Source organism: Hydra vulgaris, chromosome 09 (genome assembly GCF_038396675.1).
Source record: "Hydra vulgaris chromosome 09, alternate assembly HydraT2T_AEP".
NCBI classification, from domain to species: Eukaryota; Metazoa; Cnidaria; class Hydrozoa; order Anthoathecata; family Hydridae; genus Hydra; species Hydra vulgaris.
This window is the reverse complement of record NC_088928.1, coordinates 23,460,229-23,481,265: the sequence shown is the minus strand read 5'-3', so window position 1 is coordinate 23,481,265 and position 21,037 is coordinate 23,460,229. Positions and strand designations below refer to the sequence as shown.

Below are 21,037 nucleotides of genomic sequence, written 5' to 3'. Positions count from 1 at the left end.
ACGATACCATTTGATAATCTTTTAATAGATAAGATATTTATATATTTGGTATGTTTGTCTAAGTTTTAAAATCTGATCGAAGGAGTGACACTAACTTTTTTATCATACAAAACTTTTATCAATAGTTAATTTTTTGATTGCGCAATTCTGCTAATTTTTCGACTTATTAATTGCATGTGATTGTTATTCTGTGAATTGCTTTTTCTTTTGCAGAAAATTTTACTCACAAATTTATCACACGTCATTTATTTGAATTTCGAAACAACCATGTTGGCTGTGTATACAGAGATGAAGTTAGTATTATAACGGTTTTATCAGTATGTGGCTCCATTTTGACCCATTTGCTTAAGTAATTTACGATATAATAACTAGCTTTCGGAATTAAAGTATTTTAAAACAACCGTTTGTGCTCAAGGAGGTTTGGACTCAAGTTTCCTAATTTTTGACATTTGACATTGATTGGATCGAGAAACACTCTTGATAAAAAAATCTTTTTTTGAATATGGTTGGCTGTGACATTTATAACTGCCAACTATATTCAAAAAAATAATCATATTATAAATGACCAGAAGGTTCAACAGAAATATTATTTACTTATGAGCAAACTTAATAATTTGTTGATCTTCTTCTCTGATCCACACTTCAGAGGCTGGTGATAAGACCATGTTTATCTTCTTCTAGCCCCAGTCATGTAAATTAATTATGATTGTAAAATTTTTATTTTCTCTCATAATAAAAACCAGGCAATTAAACTATAAAATGAAAATCAAAAAAATTTGAAAAGAATTTATGGGAACGATTATAATTAAAAATAATAAGTAATAAATAAAAAACAACAACAACAATAACAAATAGAAAAAAAACTGTGTTATCTCAATAACTTATACACATAACTAATTCAACTTATATTTGTTAAAAATTGCTTCAGCTAGCTTTTTTAAAAATAATTAATAATTTTATTTCTAAAAATATTAAAAAAAAAAAAAAATACTAATAAACTACATAGTTCCCAACGATCGCAGACGTCCGTAAACGTTTATACGACGTTTAATAGACGTCATCCTACGTAAAAAAGACGTTTAATAGACGTCACCGTAAAAAAGCATCCTACGGACGCAAGTCCGTAGAATGCTTTAACTTTCTGTTAGGATGTAGGATACTTTAACTTTCTGTAGGATGTTAATTCCGTAGGATGCTTTAACTTTCTGTGCCAACTGAGTTGGTTAGTTTTTTTAATTATTCAACCAACAATGGTTGAAAAATTCAAAAATTCAAAAAAAACTAATCGATATACGAATAATTTCAGAAAAATTGTATGATTGATTTTTAAATAATTTAAGAAAATTTTGAAAAATAAGCAAATAATTTTAGAAAAAATAATCGATTAATCGACTTATCGAATTATTGGTTCAGGAAATATTAATATTCATGATTTTATCAAAATACGCAAGGGTAATATTTAAAAATTTGGCCATGTTGATGCTGTAATAAAAATAATTTTTTTGCTTTTCATTTAAGTATTTTCAAACTTTATTGTTTAAAAGGACATGAGCTGACGTAATTAAGCTCTTCCTGTTGTTACAAAGTTATTCACGATATATTTTCAGCTTTGTAAACAAAAATCTTGTGTCTGAAATCTTAAGTTCTTTCTGTATGATTTGAAAGAGCATAATTATTTTCAAAACGCTTTAGACGACAATTATGATATTTACTTAATATAAAATAATAACAAATAATCTAGTATTCATAGGTTAGTACTTGTATTGTTTTTATTTCTGACAAATTATTATAAAATATATAGAAACAATCATTAAAGCAATGTTTATATTAAATGCTTGTTTTATTGTTTTTATTAAAATGTTGTAAAAACGATTATTATTAACGCGTCATATTTAAGGGCTATGCATAGAGTTTAAATACTAATATATTATTAACAGAAGAAATGCTTTATAACAACATACTGCAACATATACACGGCTTCAAATCTTAAATCTTATTTTTTCAGGTTAGAGACATTTGTTATTTTACGATAAAATGTTGCAAAAATTAAACATTTGAAAGCGTAACTATTAACAGCGTTTAGCTGGCGTGTAATAATATATCGTTAATAAGAGCAACAACACTTAACATATTTTTTTAAGTGTATGAGCAACAACACTTCACACATTTTTTTATGTTGAGAATTTATTTATCATATGACTGCACATATTCGCTTTTAAAATAGATTATAAATATTTTATGTTTTGAATTGTTTCGTAATAATTTGTATTTTTGTGAGTTGCGTGAAATACTTTCGATAAGATGTAAAAGATAAAATGATTTTGAGTTTTTAAATATCGAGTATATACTGTTTTGATTAAAAAAAGAATTATTTAGAATAAAAAAATAATAAAGGATTTAGAATTAAAAAAATGAGGTTGATTCAATTAATTATTCTTCAATTCGTTTATATTGCTTTTGGTGATTCTTGTCCATCAAAATGTCAATGTACTAATAATGGAGAAATCTCTTGTACAAAACAAAATTTGACATCTAAAGATATCGAAATGATGTTGTTTCCAATTAATGCTACAATGTTGAATCTTACAGAAAATCTGTTGACTTATCTTCCAACAAAATTTTTTAGCAACTATACGAAACTGAAGACCATCGATTTGAGGAGAAATCTTCTGGATTATTTACCTTCAAATTTATCTTTAGAAATCCCAAGTCTCAACGTTATATATTTAAACAACAACAAATTTAGAGAAATAAAAGAGAGCTCTTTTGACGGATATGACAAAATTATCACATTAGATTTGAGTGGCAACCTACTTGAAAATGTACCACCCAGCGTTTTTAAAAAATGTGCCGATCTTTTACATTTGAATTTGAGAGCGAATCAAATTGATAAAATCAGTGACCAATCATTTGCCACTTTGAAAAAACTTAGAACCTTGTCTCTTTCGGAAAATAAAATTTCTTTCATACCTCCTGGCAGCTTTAATAGCTTAAGTAGTATCGAAGTGATAAAATTAGATACCAACAAACTTAAAATGATAGCGGAAGGGTTATTTTCTACTTTGAGTCACCTAATTGAACTCCATATTGCCAACAATAAAATTGTTCAAGTTTTGCCAAAAGCCTTTCAAAATCAAGATTTCAAAATTTTAGATCTTTCAGGTAATGACATTCAAACGCTGTCAATGGATTCGTTTTTTGAAGTATACTCTGAGTCATTAGTATTAGATGGCAATCCTATTATTTGTGATTGCAGGCTAAAGTTACTTACTGAACTCCTTCAAATCACAGGATCGTGTCAATTTCCGTTGGCTTTAAAAGGTTTATTTTTGTCAAAGGTATTATCGCATAATTTTTTAAATTGTACAATTTGTTCAATAAATCCTTGCCAGAGCGAAGGAAAATGCATTATTCAGAGTGAAGGGGACAAGTATAGCTGTGTATGCGAGCCAATGTATACAGGTAAAAATTGCGAAACTAAAAAAAAACCATGCGAATTAAATCCTTGCCTCAATAATGCAACTTGTTCTGACGTTAATTCAACAGAAGGATATATTTGCAACTGTACTTTAAATTACAAAGGACAGAACTGTAAAGATCTTAAAGTGTGTCTCAGTAACCCCTGCCACAACAATGGAGTTTGTATAGAAAACGTTAGTCATGAAAAACATCGTTGCAAATGTCAGAGAGGTTTTGAAGGGACCTTTTGTCAAAAAAGAGCTAAAAAATTTCCACCAGGATGGATTGCGTTAATTATTGTTTCAGTTGTAGTTCTTGTTATTATTGGCAGTGTACTTTACTTTTGCAAATTTCGACGGCAAAAAACGATTATATCGGAAGAGTCACCGCTGAACGTTAAACCTATTATGTAATATCAAAAAGCTTTTGAAACTATTCAATCAAAAAAATTGCTGTTTAAAAAAAAAAATTTTGCACAATAAACTTATATGCGGCTGACAACAGTTGCAATCAGAATTCTGTGGACGATTTTCTTAAAGCGCGCAACAACTGAGCCACTATTATGTCTATTGAAGACTGAACTATTTATTTTCTTATTCTTTAAAGAATGCTTTTAAATGTAATGTAATTAAATAATGCTTTAAACTATTATCTCTTTTATTAAAAACAAAATAAAAAATTCTAACTTATTTAACATTGTAAATAGCCTCACAGCTCAAAACAATGTGTCGACTTTGAAGTTCTCTGTTGTACAAGTTTTCTTGCACAATTTATTTTAAACTTCAAAATAGCTCTCGCACTTACAAATGTTTAAATGGATTACAGAAACCATTGGTTTACAAAATCTACTAGTTTGTTTAATTGAGTGAGATCTTAATTTTTTTTTTCAATGTTTTAGACAATTTTGTTAAACTTTTTTTATTTCAAAAATTTTAATGACTCCTATTATTTTTACATTGTTAGTATCATTGTTGTTATGAGATTGAGAGATTTAGGAAAAAAACAGATTTAAGGAGCGCCAGTTAGTAGTCAGTTAGAATGACCCATAATATTGTACCAAGGTGTACCTATGTACATAGGTACCAAGGTACCTATGAATAATATTGTTGCAAGTATTATTGACCCATAATGTTGTAACAAGTATTATTGATCCATAATATTGTACCAATATTGACCCATAATATTGTACCAATAATGACCCATAATATTGTACCAAGGTACCATGGGTACCAAGGTACCTATGAATAAACATATTTTTTGGCAAATATATGTATAACCTCTTTCTTAAAAATCTTTTTTATTTCCAGAGGCGGTTCTACAAATAAAATGAAGGGGGGGGGGGGGAGAGTTGGTTCCTAAAAAAGCACCGACTTGCTTTTAAAATAAAAAGGTTCCTTTAGACTAAAACTTACCCGACTGATTGTGTCAAATACCCGACAAGCTAACTTAGTTCGAAAAACATCGACTATAACTTGAAAACCACTTTCTTTAGGGATGGGGGGGGGGGGAGTAAAACAACTCCCCGTAAAATCGCCTCTGCTTATTTCAGCTTCAGAATTTTTTTATCATTTTTAATAACAATTATTATTAGCGTATTTAGTCCAAATGATAAATATGTAGATATGTACCAATACAGAGGTGTTTATTGGAATCATGTTTTACAAACAATATGGGAAATTTTACGTAGATTTCTTTGGGATTTGTATAAAAGCTAAGGTTTATAGTAATGCTTTTATAAGTCTTTTATAAATATAATACATTAATAATTATAAAATAATAGAAAGCTTTTATTCATTGTTTTACTTATGCAGTTATACAAATTTTCACCAAAAAAATTATGTAATTTTTAAGTATATGTTGTTAACAATACAATCAACAATAGCATTATAGACACTTATTATGTTAACGTAGAGTGGACAGTGACAGATCCAGGGTTTTTTAGTGTTTGAGATAGCTAACTTCCAGACATGGATCAAACCCCGAAACATTTGTGTGTTTCGAGGTTTGCTCCATTTTTATGCGATGTATTTTGCTCCATTTGTATGCGATGATTGGAGGCTGGAACGAAAAAACTCTTTGAATTCGTCATCCTCACCCCCCTCCCACAAACGTGAGGGGCAACAAGATGATACAATATTTTTTGTACTATTCTCAACTAGAATTATATTCATCAATAAATTTTAAGTTTCATGGTATTATTTTTCAGTGTTCAAAAATTATGATCATATAAAGTTTAAACCCCTATTAATTTGAAAGGGTTACAAATTTTATATGGTCATAATTTTTGAACGCTGAGAGATAATACTATGAAACTTAAAATTTATCGATCAATATAAGTCTAGTTGAAAATAGTAAAAAAAATATTTTATCAACTTGTTGCCTTTCACGTTTTTTGAAGTCAAAGGTCTTTTTTGTTCCCAGCCTCCAATCATTGCAAGTTTTTGCAAAGCCTCAATATTTGACATAAGTATAAACATACAAATGTTTGAGGGTGGATATTATTTTATAGACATTACTTTAGGGTAGGAAGAGAAATAAATCATTTTTAACGTTCTTTTAATATATATATATATATATATATATATATATATATATATATATATATATATATATTTTTTTTTTTTTTTTTTTTTTTCAAATAAATAAAAAAAAATTTTAAACTTTTTGATGACATGTTTCATCAATATCAATTGACATCATCAGGTATAGAAATTAGTTAACTTTTTATACCTTAATTCGGGTAATTTTGCCACTTTAGAAATTTTGCCACCGATTGGTGTATATCTACTTTTATAACTATAGCTTTACTCAAGAATAAGATTTTTTTATAGTTCAAATTTCTATTAGAAGAAAAACAAATTTCTTATCAAATTATGTTAAAAAAATTTTCTTTTTGTGAAAACTTTTACATTTACGGTTTTTTTAAAGATTATTTTTGTTAATTAAAAAAATTATTTAACAAAAATTATCTTTAAAAAAACAGTAAATGTAAAATTCTCATATAAATCAAATTATTTATTTCCATTCAAAATTTAAAAGACTAAAATATTGGAAATTTTTCAAAGAATCTTTGTATTGTTTTTTTCTTACTAATTTTGATCAGTTCCAAAGTTATAACGGAAATACTAAATGGAGTAACTTCGCCACCTATTTATATTAAATAGAAATGCGCTTTGATTATTTGATTATGCGCATAATTAATATTATTTTCCTTCTTCTTGTTTTGGTAATTAATTTATCAAGTCATGTTGGTCTTATGCGCTTTTGGTTAGATAATTTAATTAATATGTCTAATTAAAATAATTTAGGAAAATTATTAATAAATAAAGTAAAAAAATAATTAGTATGCGCTTTGACTGGATAATTAGTATTATCTCCATCTTTTTATTTAGATAATTAATTTATCCGGTCATGTTGGTCTTATAATCAATTTAATTTAATTAAATCGATCAATTATCAGCAACAATGTAGCGAAACTACAAGAGAAAATTCGTCACCAATTATAGCAAAGAGCTAATGGAAAAAGCTATTGCAAAAGTTAAAACTGGCGAACTGAATTGCAAGGGAGCTGCAGAATTATACTGTATACCTCGAAGGACACAAGGAGGAAGAATTCAATATCTAGAAAGGATAGCTGGGGCTGGTACATTAACAAATCTTAGCTAGGTGACTGAATCCTAACTGGTTCACATGCTTCAAGCTCTAGGTAACTGGGGGTAAGGCTTATCGTTCCCAGAAATTCAATCTGCGGTGTTCAACTATTTGAAAGAAACAAATCAAACTGCGTTATTCAAGAACGAAATGCCAACAAAAGAGTGGTACTAGGTTTCAAAAAACGCTTGTCATATGAATTAAGTTAACGCAAAGTACTAAGCATTTCAGCAGCACGAGCGGCTTCATGCGCTAACCATTTGATTTATGGATTTTAAACAACTTACAAAAATGCTGACGTATTGGACAAACTGCAAAATATTTTTAACTGTGACAATGTTGGGTTTGATTGTGATCAAGGTTTAAAAACAGTTTTAATTAAAAGAGGAGCAAGACAACCACTTATTATTGGTGACAATAATGAAAAAGTTCAATACACTGTCAATAATTGCTGCAATGCCAACGGTGATTTTTTGCACCTTTGTTGTCTACAAAGCAAAACATTTTTGGGCTCAATGGGGTATTGGTGGACCTTCAGGTACTACACTGTGTCTCCTGCTGGTTGGATGGAGGAGGATCAATTTGTACAATGGATTAACTCTGTTTTCATTCCTTTTAAAAATACAAATTGTGAAGGCCGAGTAGTTTTAATAGCTGATGATCATTTAACTCATGTTACTATGACAGCAATTCAGCTATGTTGAAAGTATAATATTGACTTTGTAATTTTACCATCCTATTCTTCAACATTTTTTCAACCACTCAATTTGGGCGTTTACTGTCACGTAAAAATGTCTGGTGCGCAATTCTTCAACAACACTATATTCAACAGGGATTTTTGAAAAATGTCGATCCAAAAAAATACAACAGAAAACAATGAGTTTTTGACTTTAATCCCTTCAACTCTAATTTATTATAAGTTGTAAGTTGATTTTTTTTTAAGTTAGCTTGATTATTTTAAGTTTCTTTTTTTAATCAACTAACCCCCTCCTCCTTTCCCCATCCCCAGGACCGTCTTCACGGCTTTCAAAATATTTACATTTCTAAAAAAAAAAGATAAAAAAATAGGTAAAAAAGGTGGAGGGGGAACGCCCCAATACCTCTCGGTATTGATGGCCATGCCCCCACTTATTGAATATTGATAGATCTCTTTTATTTAACTGATTGTAAATGTGTTTTTAAGATTTACAATTATAATAATAATAATTTATGTTGTAAATAACATAGGTGGCGAAATTCCCGCAAATTATATTCTATTGGAGTAATTTCGCCGCCCCATTTTTTCTGTTCTAATTATTTAAAAAGAAAAAAATTAAAGTATGTAAAGTTTATAAAAAGGTTATTAACAATAAAAAAAAAATCGTTTTTCATTTTTAGTTCTCAAATTATTTAAATTGAAAGAATTAGTGGCAAAATTACACCATCTTCCTCTATATAAACAATTTTTTGACTTCGTTGAAAATTTAATAGTTTTTACAATACGTGAGGTTAGAAGATCAAAGTTTTAAATGGACCTGCAGGCCAAACAACGTTAAAAACGCAAACAAAACCAATTTGTATTAATTTCCTATCAGACTACCACAGTTTCAAAGAACTTTTAAAATATTTAAAGTGCAGGTGTCTGAATTACTACACCCTGATTTGGAGATAAAACAATGTAATACACACTTTTTAAAAAATACAGTATTATTTTGTTCTATCTCCATTTTCAGTTAAAAAACATTGCAAAAGTTAGTACTTTTTATATATATTATGGCAAGATGATTGTATATTTTGACAATTAAAATACTGTAAGGTACATAAATTCTAAGAGTAAAAAAACTTAAAGTAAACATCTAAAATACACGATAAAAAGATATCTTAAAGAATAATTAATTAACCAGCACCTCTGGCTAATCCAATAAAAATATAATATTTCAGTAAGAAGCCCATTTAACAACATAACATAAAAAACATAAATATTTTGACAATAAATTAAATTGTTTTAAAATACTCTTGTAAAATGCAATATTCACAGCAGGCATATACCGTCAACCGGGGTAACTTTGGTCAGTTTCGGCAGTTTTTCTTAAATATCTTTGAATCTTATTAATTTTTTTACAGTTTTCTTTTGTGGTAATAACATTTTAGGTCTTGGCTATAGGCCTCTATATTAATTTTTTTAGTTTTTTTATTACAAACTTTTTTTTAAACGTCGAAAAACGACCGATGTTACCCCAGGTTTTGGGCAACATTGGTCATTTAATATTCATCATATTTGATCAATAATACCCCTATTATTGATCAAATATGATAAATAATAAATGACCAATGTTATGGGGTTACATTGGTCACATTTTGGAGTTTTAAAAAATCAGCAGTTTCTAAACGCTTAAAGAAACATGAAATAAACATTTAAATAAACAAAAAATTTTGCAACTAGCTCCCTGTTATTGTGCAAATGTTATTAAAAGTCATTTTCTAGCAGGTCATCATCGTCATCTGAGGATGATGACACTTGTTTAACTCTTGCTCTTTTCTTGTTATTTTTGGTGTTATTGTTATTCTTTGATGTGGTAGGAATTGTGTTGTTCACCAGATCTTGCGGTGTTATTGCTTTTCCCAGTGTGATCTTTTTTTCTCTGGTGCGCTTTGTTTTCCCATCCTGTCCACAATGTTTCACTAATAGACCTGTTATAGCTTCATTGAATACTTCCCTAACAGTACTACAGGTACATCCTTCAATGTCTTTGTTAACCTGTGGCAAATGCTTCATGACCATTTCTCTATGGAAGGGAAATATTCCACTAGCCTTGAAGCCAGATCTCAAGTTATCACTTTTCAATTGACGTTGCTGTAGAGCAAGGAGACCGTCGAACTGATTTTTCGGTATTAATCCTTTAATGCGCGATTCCATTCACCGATTTTCCAGTATTCTGCGCCATTCTATCTTTAGCGGACGGCAACATCCAGCGGTTGAAGCAAGTTGGTAGCGTTGGGCAGCAAGCATACGAAACGAATACTGTTCTAAATGGACAACTGTAAAACCTTGGTTGTAAAGTGTGAAGCTAGGTTGTCTCCAATTACCACTTTAATGCCTTGTTGATCCTTTACATGCACTAAGAAAACCTCTACGAACCATCTTTCGAAACATCTGCTGTCAAACCAGCTAGACTTTATTGCATCGTAAATGCAGCCTGCCGGACCACCAGCTGTCCATTCGACATAGCAGTTCTGCGCTTTATAAACCACCATTGGTGGAATAAAAGTTCCATCTGCACTGCCACAATACATTATGCTTGTTGCGGAGTTGGAATATTGTATTTTTCGCTCAACACGCCTAAGACCTCTTTGGCATACAACTATTTTTGAACCGGTATCGTCCGTCACATTTATTTCATCATAGTTGTATATATGACTAGCGGACACATCTTCAACTACATGTTGCAATTCATTGAAGTAAAAGTTGACATTCAATGCATCGATCTCAGCACGTGCTGGTTTTACATAGTTTGCCAACCTCTGGGTCAATATGTTTCGTTTTATAAAAGATTTGAACCAGTCGTCACCGGGAATGTTGCTTTTGAACCGCGAATCATGGACACCGGATTGATCCAAGTAATATTTCACTAGAAGTTTGATATCTATTGAAGTCAATGGAATTTTCCAGTGGAATAGAGGGTGTTGATTGAAGTTACAAGATGTGTTTCAGTCTCATTACTCAGACGCAATAGTATCTCTACCTTCTTTGAATGTTAATTTTTACACTTGTTCTGTAGTGTATCCAATTGAATTCCAAACTGTCGACTAAACTTTCGCACACTGATTCTTTCAGTTAAACATTATTTCATAGCATTGGACAACGTTTTTTAACTGTGTGTAGTTGCATATGCTCTTGAAGTAGGCTTTTGCTTATATTCCCTCGGCATTTTCCCCGGCTAAGAATCCAAATGGTTTAATGAACGTTTAACCTTTTGGTCACAAATAATTCAACATTTATTGATCCATCTGGATTCTTAGCCGGTAAAAATGCCGAGGAAATCACAAATGTCAAAAAGCGCCAAAATAATGTCAATGCAGTCAACGAAGTAACTGTGTATATTCACAAAAATTGTTGATATACCAAAATTGCTGATATAAATTGTTGATATAATAGTTGATATATAGTGTTGGTATCTGTAACAAAATTGAAACATATGTTATCTTTGTTAAATTTTAGGAATTTAAAAAAAAATCAACAATTGACCAAAGTTACCCCGGTTGACGGTACTTGAACATACTTTGAAGGATTGCTGATATAAATTGTTGATATAATAGTTGATATATATTGTTGGTGTCTGTAACAAAATTGAAACATATGTTATCTTTGTTAAATTTTAGGAATTTAAAAAAAAATCAACAATTGACCAAAGTTACCCCGGCGACCAAAGTTACCCCGGTTGACGGTACTTGAACATACTTTGAAGGATATTGTCCAATTGAACATACTTTGAAGGATATTGGCTTTATCATTTGAAATTTGAGCACTCTGATTCGAGGCAGAAAACATTAGTACTACTGTCATGACTAAGATTGTAGGCTGTTAACTAATGCTTTTGAACAAACATTAGAACATGATTTTTTATAGTATACATGATCTGAATACTAGATGCTTTATCTGGATATAGGGAACAAGTCTAAAATGCTTTTGATAAAGAAATCTCAACATTTTTTATAATAGCAATTCCAAGTGTTTTTGTTTTTTGTTTTAAAATCAAAGTTTAAGAAAATAGACTACAATTACTATTTTTGGTAAGCGGGTTTATTTTATAATTTATGTAACAAAGTAATATATTATATAACATATACATAATATTTATTTCAGTAAATATATATATATATATATATATATATATATATATATATAAAATATATATATGTATATTATATATATATATATATATATTATATATGTATATATTATATATATATTATATATATATTATATATATATTATATATATATGTATATATATATATATAATATATATATATATATATATATATATTATATATATATATATATCTATCTATATATATATATATATATATATATATATATATATATATATATATATATATATATATATATATATATATTAGTGTGCTGACTTCTATACAACCACGTTTACCTGTATTATAATTTAATGAGCTTTCATTTAAGATTAAATAAAATATTACATTCAAGGCGATTTGATAAAAAAACCTCAAGCACAAAATGATTTTAAGAATTTTATTTATTAGCTTTTTGGCCACATTTTTGAATTCACAGTAAGCAGATACAAAACTGAACATAAGTTGTAGAGTCACATGTATACAACATTATATAGGATCATCAAACGGACAAGGAAGTCAAATATTTACGATAATGTCATTAGAGAGGATGAATCTCAGTGGGAGGTTGTCCTTGTTGCGGCAGGAGTCGTGCAATTCTTGCATAACTTTTATGGCAAGCTCGCTGCACTGGTTGCTTCGGGCAATGTTGATTGAGAGTCATCTGTTTTCCAGTGGGTTGTCAAGCAATTGAGAGCATTTGGGTAGCCTTTCAGAGCTTCAGATAGTTCTTCAAAATCTTCAACGCGGAACAATTAACTGCTGAACGAATGGTCAGCCCATGAGTAAGAAATGAATGTGCGGCCATGACGCAGTGGTTAAAGCGCTTGCTTTATAAGCAGGAGATCCAGGTTCGAAACGAGCTTTGGATATATTTTCGCGTCACGGTAAGGAAGGAGACGTGAACTTCCTGGTTAAATGCGCTTCCACGGTACTCTGTGACAAGACCGTTAGGTCTTCTTGGGGCACCTAAATAACAAAAAAATAATGTACAGATTTTACGCAACCTGATCCGGGTTTCTATCATCGGAATAAACGCAAGAAGGGCTAGAATGGAACTAGAGTTCCAGCGTGCATAGTGCAGTCAACTTAATTTCTTTAGATTCATTCTTGAGGACCACGGCCTAATGTTCAAAGCCCTCAAAGTATTTGCCGTCAAAGTGTTTGCTCCTCTTCTCCAGATGAAGCGTGTTCACCAAGTGTTTCTTCACCTGAGCAGCTCTCATGTAGATAGCGTTTTGGATTGCTGATTGACATGGGGTTGGGATTTTAATGCCCTCACCAGAAAGCTGGCGGCACACCACTGCTGTTCCGTGGGCCGACAGCTTTGAGCATGTAACAAGACGTCTTGCAATGCCAGTTGGGTTATGTTTCCTTTTGCTCATATACGCGGGAAGTTCAACGTTTTGCTCCATAGGTCTTTAAGTTCTACAGCAATTAAACTGATCCTCTCTCTCCGTTCTTTGGCAGCGTACTCAAGAAAATTGAAGCGCCCAATGATGTGGTTTTTCAGGGGCATGTGACTCCGTTGGGTCAAGGGTGCTTCATAAACTGACATGTTACCTCTTCTTGATGACTTGAAAATGAACTGAGTTCTTTGTCCGGGTTTCCTTGTTCTTCTCCGTGTTAAAAGAGCTCTTCTTGAACGATATGTTGTCTTCTACTCAGCGACTGAAATAGGTAAGGCCTTAACGTCCATATTAATTACGTAACAAATTAAAGAAACTGTTATTCAGTTTTCAATTGAACTGTTATTGTTAACATATTTTATTTCAAAAGTAGCAAATAACAACTATAGAAAATGAAAAAGGCAGAGACTAATAAAATATTATATGCTCAATTATAATTTGCAAAAGAGTTAAATGTAACTTACCAAATAATACAAGGATCTTCTTATACTTAAACTATAGAGAATGCGCAATAATTAAAATAAGGTAATAATAATGTTGACACCAAATTAAGATAATTAAAACTCAATTACCTGCTTTAAGCACCTTGCTTATATACATGTTTATAGCAGACTGCAAAACAGCTGAAGAAAATTTTAGAACTCTACAGAAGCTTCCTGAACAATTACGTCACCGTTACACCGTTACTGTCCTGGCTGACACAGCGTTATACGATGTTCTGGAAAATTTTATACATTTCTCTGCTACATAAATTATTGCGCAAGTCGGTTTCATGACTTATGCTATATACATTATATGTATATATATATATATATATATATATATATATATATATATATATATATATATATATATATATATATATATATAATATATATATATATATTTATATATACATATCTCTCTCTTTCTTTCTCTCTCTCTCTCTCTCTCTCTCTCTCTCTCTTTCTCTCTCTCTCTCTTTCTCTTATATATATACATATATATATTATATGTATATATATATATATACATATATATATATATACGTATATATGTATGTATAATACATATACATATATATATATATATATATATATATATATATATATATATATATATATACATATATATATAATATATACATATATATATATATATATATATATATATATATATATATATATATAAATATATATATATATATATATATATATATAAATATATATATATATATATATATATATATATATATATATATATATTATATATATATATATATATATATATATATATATATATATATATATATATATATATATATATATATATATAGTATATTTAAGGAGCCCATCTGCAAAACGCGTTAAGTCACAAGTATAAAAATTTTGAGTTAATTTTATTTCCACGTTTTATATACTTAAATCATCTATTTAAATATTGGATTATTTAAAAAATTTTTGGTCCTAAAAATGGACAAAGAAAATATCAATTTCTGTTTATGCGCAACTAAAAGTAATTTAGTTTTTTGTTATTTTCACAAAATCAATTTACTCGGACTTAGCGCAATTTGCAAATGGGCTCCTCATATAATATATATATATATATATATATATATATATATATATATATATATATATATATATATATATATATATATATATATATATATATATATATATATATATATGTATATATATATATGTATATACATGTATATATATACATGTTTATATATATATATGTATATATATATATATATATATATATATATATATATATATATATATATATATATATATATATATATATATATATATATATATATATATATATATATATATATATATATGCTGTTAATAGAATTACATAAAATGCTAAAATGCCTACATAAATAACATTTCAAAGTGGTTTGTGCGTGAACTTTTTTAATATTTTAATGGAATAAACGTCATTTTAGTCATTAATAGGCAAAAGTTCATTCTTTCGTGCTACAGAAAATAATGTTTGAGAAAAAAAATCAAAAAGCCATCACTCTAATATATATACTTAAAATATATATATATTTATACTTTATATACAAGCATATATATTATGTATATAAATATTATATTATATATATCATTAATAATTTCCGCAGCGTATACTAATCATGGATTATTTCCGCGGCAAACAGACGTATTTTCTTGATTAAAAATGTCGTCTACTTATTTTGGAATTTTATAATTAGTAATTATTTGGATCACCTTTTTACTAATAGCTATAGGAGACATTGTTATAAAATCGGAATTTATGAAATAAGACTACAGGGTGCTTCACATTGTTTGAACTGGCGTTACATTGAATCTAATTTAAACATAACAAGGTTCTCAATCTTTTGATTCAATTGGGTTCACATTAGCAAGATTATTAAAGACTAACAAGACTATCAATTTTTTATTTTTATTTTTTATTTATATTATTGTTACTATCAACAGAAGAGTTAGTGCATTGTACATAATTATTGTACATAAAACTTTGATATCCTGGTATACCTGATCTATGTTCAAAATAGCAGGCTTTCTTATATTAGACTATACTAACCCTTATTAACAATATAAAAATAAAACAAAAGTTATATTTGTTGCTGATCTTTACTATTCACACAACTTCTATTGCATATTGTTAGTTAGCATATATGTAGTGTAACTGATATATGTGTATATGTGTATATATATGTGTACATGTGTATAGTGTGTATATTGTGTTTGTTATATTCTATATTAATTTATTAGTGCAAATTCTATATTAATTTATATAGTTGCTTTATTCTAATAAATTTATATTCCATGTTTATATTCCATCTATATTATAATTTTGTGTACTTATATAGTTTTATACTTATATAGTCATACTTAAAATACAAACACTTATTATTACTAAAAAAAATATTAGTGTATTTACCAATATCATAAATTATATTTCTTATTATTAATTTATATTCTATTGTTATATTGCTTAATTACCCCTCTATATACTTAAAAACTAAATGTTATTTAGTTATCTAAACTTATATTTTTCAGTTATGACTATAATATAAAGTTTCTCTTTTTAACTTTGTTTAAAATATTATTATATAAAGATAGTATATATACATACTATATACATTAATAATATCTAACACAAATAAATTGACTTACAACTACAAACCTAATCCATTAAATCCTATGCTTAATCATTTCAGCTTTGCTTTATCATTTTAATTTGTTGCTTCATTATTTTGTTTGCATTATCTCTATATGCTTAGAAACTTCTAATAGACTTAGATGTAAATCATAAATATTAATATATGAAATAATTAAAAAATATTAAAAAGATCCTGCAAACTATCCAAAAAAAATGTATCTAAAAACCATATAGTCATCCAATGTGACTGCTGCTCTTTTTGGATTCACACAGAGTACAATCTAACCAATAAGCATACATATAACATTATCTCCAATGACTCTTTAGAATGGTATTGCTCTGACTGTATTTCCAAAAATATGGTGTTTACTTAAAATTAGTACTTGTACTATATGCAAATATTCCATGAAATGTAAAATCTATTTCAGAATACATTTAATTTGATTTGATATATTATATAAATATATATATATATATATATATATATATATATATATATATATATATATATATATATATATATATATATATATATAGTTTTATTTTTTCGCTTGTCATATATATATGTACTTATTACGTTATCGTTTTTTTTGGATGTTTTTTTTTTAAATGAAAGTTAATTTTTTTACCATTGATTTTAAGTACAGTGCTTTGTATCCTTAAAACATTTTGCTTAAATGGAGTTTCAAAATAGATGGGCTGCAGCTGTTTAGCTAGAAAATGTTAATGGGAAGAAGCAAAAAGTGGAGGGTTGGTGCCAGGAAGATGGTTAGACAAAGCAGAAAAAAAATTGTATTGGCCACAAGACATAAATGTACTGAAGTAAAAAAATTTCTCCACCAAAAAAAAGGCTATGGTATCAATATAATCCAGTCTCAGTTAAGTTAGTCGCAGGTAAGTGTTTTAAAAAGTTTTCCTGTTTAATTTCAGATTTTAACACATGAGCAAGGCTAAAATACGCATATAGTTAGAGTTTACTAACATTTGATATTGTGTCACCTAATTTTTATATGTGTTGTGCTTGAAGAACTTTGTTTGTTACATTTTAAATTAAAATATTTATTTCCAGACAAAAAAGAAACCTGTAAACAATTTCAGTCGGTATTTACTTGTTCAAGTGCCGGTGAAATGAACGATAGAAAAGAAGAAGCATTCAGTAAGCATGCATTTTTCATTTTATAATGTTTTTAAATGATCTGATTAAATTTGTTGTTTATATTTAGTTGAATAATGAAATTGTTAAGACAAAAGATTGGCTCTTTAACTTTAGTTAAATTTTTTATTTCCTTATAAACTGTTGTCTTTCGTTAACAAAGCAAATAAAAAGTGCAAATAATGACAACAGATTTATCTTTAGAATCATCTGCAAAACTTTTGGTTTGAATACAAAAGACCAAGTGAAAATGAAATTGGAAAAGTACTCTTTCTTATAGCTAAACATCATTGCATCTTTCGGTTTTAACCGATAACCGAAAATCGCGGTTTTTTGTCAAAACTAAAATTGATAAAAACCGTCGGTTTTGGCGGTTTTTTTGTATAATGTCTTTTGAATGTTTATTTATTATAGAAAGGTATATATAAATCAAATTTGTAAACAATTAAATTTTTAATTTATTACTTAGATTGTATTTTGCTGAAAACCTTGGAAACCTTAACACTTTCACTTTCAAAATTATTCAAGTATTCCAAAAAAATGTTCGCATGTTAAAACAAACGTACCAGTTCCCATGGAAACGGACAGTGATTCACAAGGGAAAGAACATAATATTTACGATGATAATTTTAGTTTTGAATCAGTAAACAATAAAATTAATGTTAACTGCCCTGAAATTTTGATGAATGCACGAAAAGTAGTGAAATTCATAAAAATGTCATCAGTTCCTAATCAATTTTTTCAGAAGAAAGTCAATGAGGAATTCGATAGAGAAATCAAACTGCATCTGGATGTTCGTTATTCTTGGAATTCACTTTTTTCAATGACGCGGCCTTTACTAAAAACTAAGAAATGTTTATTGCAGACATTTACTGAATTAAATGCTCTTGATGTAATCAACAAACTCGATTTTGAGTCATTAGCATCATTAAATGCCGCTTTAGAGCCAGCAAAACTAGCAGCGGAATTCCTTAGCAGAGAAGATGCAACGTTTTTGTTATTCTTGAACTCATGCTTGCAAAACTATTTATTATGAAGTCGCATCTTTGTTGCATTCAAATTTAAAATAACGCGTCGATAAAAGAATTAACGGAAATGTTAAGCAGTTGTTAAGGTGTCTAAAAGATCCTTCAGTTGTTCCATTAAAAAATACTTTAAATTTTGATGAAAAACTCGTGTTTAGGTTTTTTGGATTTACTTCTTATCATGAGAAACCAACACTAACTGAAGCACCATGTACAGCATCGGAAAGTTCACCTGTTTCTCTTAAAGATAAATTAAACGCACTTATCAGTAAAGATAGCATCACACACATGCCTAAATTTGCTGATCACTTCAAATGGCTTAAGCATAAGTTTTTTTGTATCGAAGTACGGGCAAAAGAACAGAAAATCTTGAAAAATTTACAAAGCGATACTCTCTATTAGCCCACCTCAACAGATGTCAAACGCATTTTTTTGAGCACTAGTACCTGCACAAAAATTAGATCACGATTATCTGATGAAGAGTTTAAATCTTTAGTTTTCTTTAATTTTTTTTACTATAAAAATGAATCATTGTAAGTTTTATTTTGAAATATAAACATGTTAGAACACTCTGTTTAAACAACTATTTTAATAAATAATGTAAGATAAACATAAGTTTTATTATTTAACAAGAAAAACTAAAAACCACGGTTAACCGCGCGTTTTTTTAAATTAAAACCGAAACCGTAGTTTTTTATAAATGCGGTTCTTTGAAAACCCTAATTGCATCTTTTAAGTCTATATTTTGTATTTCATGTGTTTTGCTAATGGTATCGCCAGTTTTTATAATTTTATGTTGTTAAGTAAAGCATCATTATGTTTTAGGCTAAAGTAGAATTTTAAATAATACTTTTATCCAGTTTAAATGAATGACAACTCTCAAGATGTATTAGCTGAATTATCTTTTTGTTTTTGATAGTCTTTAGTCAATAACGGATTTTTAAATTGTTATGGGTCAACAACACTTAGATTCAGCGAAATTAAATTAAAAAGTCACGTCGTAGAAAACAGAAAAATATCAATATCTGTTTTTGATAATAGCTTTAATAGCAAATCTGAGAAGGTGCAAATGTTTAGCTTGGTTTAAGTACTACATAATAAAATACATCCTTGTACAGTCATTTTGATGGTCGGAAAATTCTTTAGCATACTCATTTTTAAATATTTGTAGACTGTTTACCGTTGGACTTCTGTCCCAATTTAAACTATTGGGGACAAAAGAAACACCCGCGTTGCAAACAAAAGGGTGTTGAAAGGATCAACCTTTGAATTAATAGTCGGTAAATCTAATGTTTTTCACTCAGCTGATCAAATTTCATTTGCTTTTTTGTAAAAGAAACAGAGTAAAAGAAACAAAGGAGAAAGAGAAAGATGAAGAAAATGATGAATCTGCTGACGATTTTTAAAATAATATAATCTGTTGAACAATATTGCTGTTTTATTTATGAATAATTCTCCTATATAGTATAACTATAAGTATGACTAAAGTCCGAGAAAAAAAACTTTTTTAGATGTGCATAATCGGTTAACAAAGACGTCTTCAAGACGCATTTTTTGTCTTTTCATGACAAGATAAAGACAAAAAAGACGTCTTTTTGATGTCGATAAAAGATGCCTTTAAGACTTGCATAATCGACTAAAAAAATGCCGTCCTAAAGACATCGCATACAAGACTTTTAAAGACGTCTTTTCGACGTCTTTTTCCCCACTGGGTAACATTCTTGCCACGATTTGCAGACAACTAAAATTGCTGGCGCACTTATTACCGAATAACCATATGTGCTGTTGGTGTGCACATTAAACCCAGTTTTATCCAAATAAATAAGTTTTTCATTTGAAATTCCGTTAATTTCGCATGAGAGAAGTGGAAATGTTTGTTGTAGATTCATTTCTTTCAACTAAATGCTTAAGCATTTCAATGTGCTTTAGGAACATTTTTCATTGTTTTACAAATAGCACTGCTATTTTCTCTTCCATCCATAGAGCAAATAGTTGAGTATTGATAATAACTATAAATAATATAATTTAAATTTAGATAAATGAATAATTAGATAAATAATAATTTAATCAATCAATAAATTTAATAATAAAATTAAACAAAGATATAAATAATGAATAAATACGCATATAAGAATGAATAAATACGCATATAAGAATGAATAAACGGGCATTTAAGAATAAATAAACAAGCGTATAAAAATGAATAGACGCGCAAATAAGAATGAATAACCCTATAAGTTTATATTTTATATGTAAAAAAGAAAAATATTTTAGAAAAAAGCATATTATTTCTTTCTTAATAAATCGCGCGTATAGCATATTTGGATAAAGCGTTGACTTCGTAAA

The 21,037-nt window shown here is 28.5% G+C and overlaps 1 protein-coding gene and 1 long non-coding RNA gene across 5 annotated transcripts; both read left to right on the top strand.

The window, feature by feature from the left end:
* Nucleotides 1-1,888: 1,888 nt before the first annotated feature.
* Nucleotides 1,889-19,301, top strand: LOC136084657 (uncharacterized). 4 transcript variants are annotated; one of them, XR_010640730.1, is made up of 7 exons: nt 1,894-2,005; nt 6,852-8,032; nt 11,470-11,880; nt 17,156-17,407; nt 17,583-17,669; nt 17,871-17,930; nt 18,136-19,301. It is a non-coding gene; the product is annotated as an uncharacterized LOC136084657 (long non-coding RNA). The 4 variants fall into 4 exon arrangements; XR_010640732.1 differs by lacking the exon at nt 1,894-2,005 and adding an exon at nt 4,177-4,324; XR_010640729.1 differs by lacking the exon at nt 11,470-11,880 and having other exon boundaries at nt 1,889-2,005.
* Nucleotides 2,004-4,148, top strand: lrr-2 (leucine-rich repeat 2). The gene has a single exon (XM_065805079.1). The coding sequence runs from the start codon at nt 2,412-2,414 to the stop codon at nt 3,870-3,872; it is 1,461 nt and encodes a 486-aa protein (XP_065661151.1). The 5' UTR covers nt 2,004-2,411; the 3' UTR covers nt 3,873-4,148.
* Nucleotides 19,302-21,037: the final 1,736 nt, after the last annotated feature.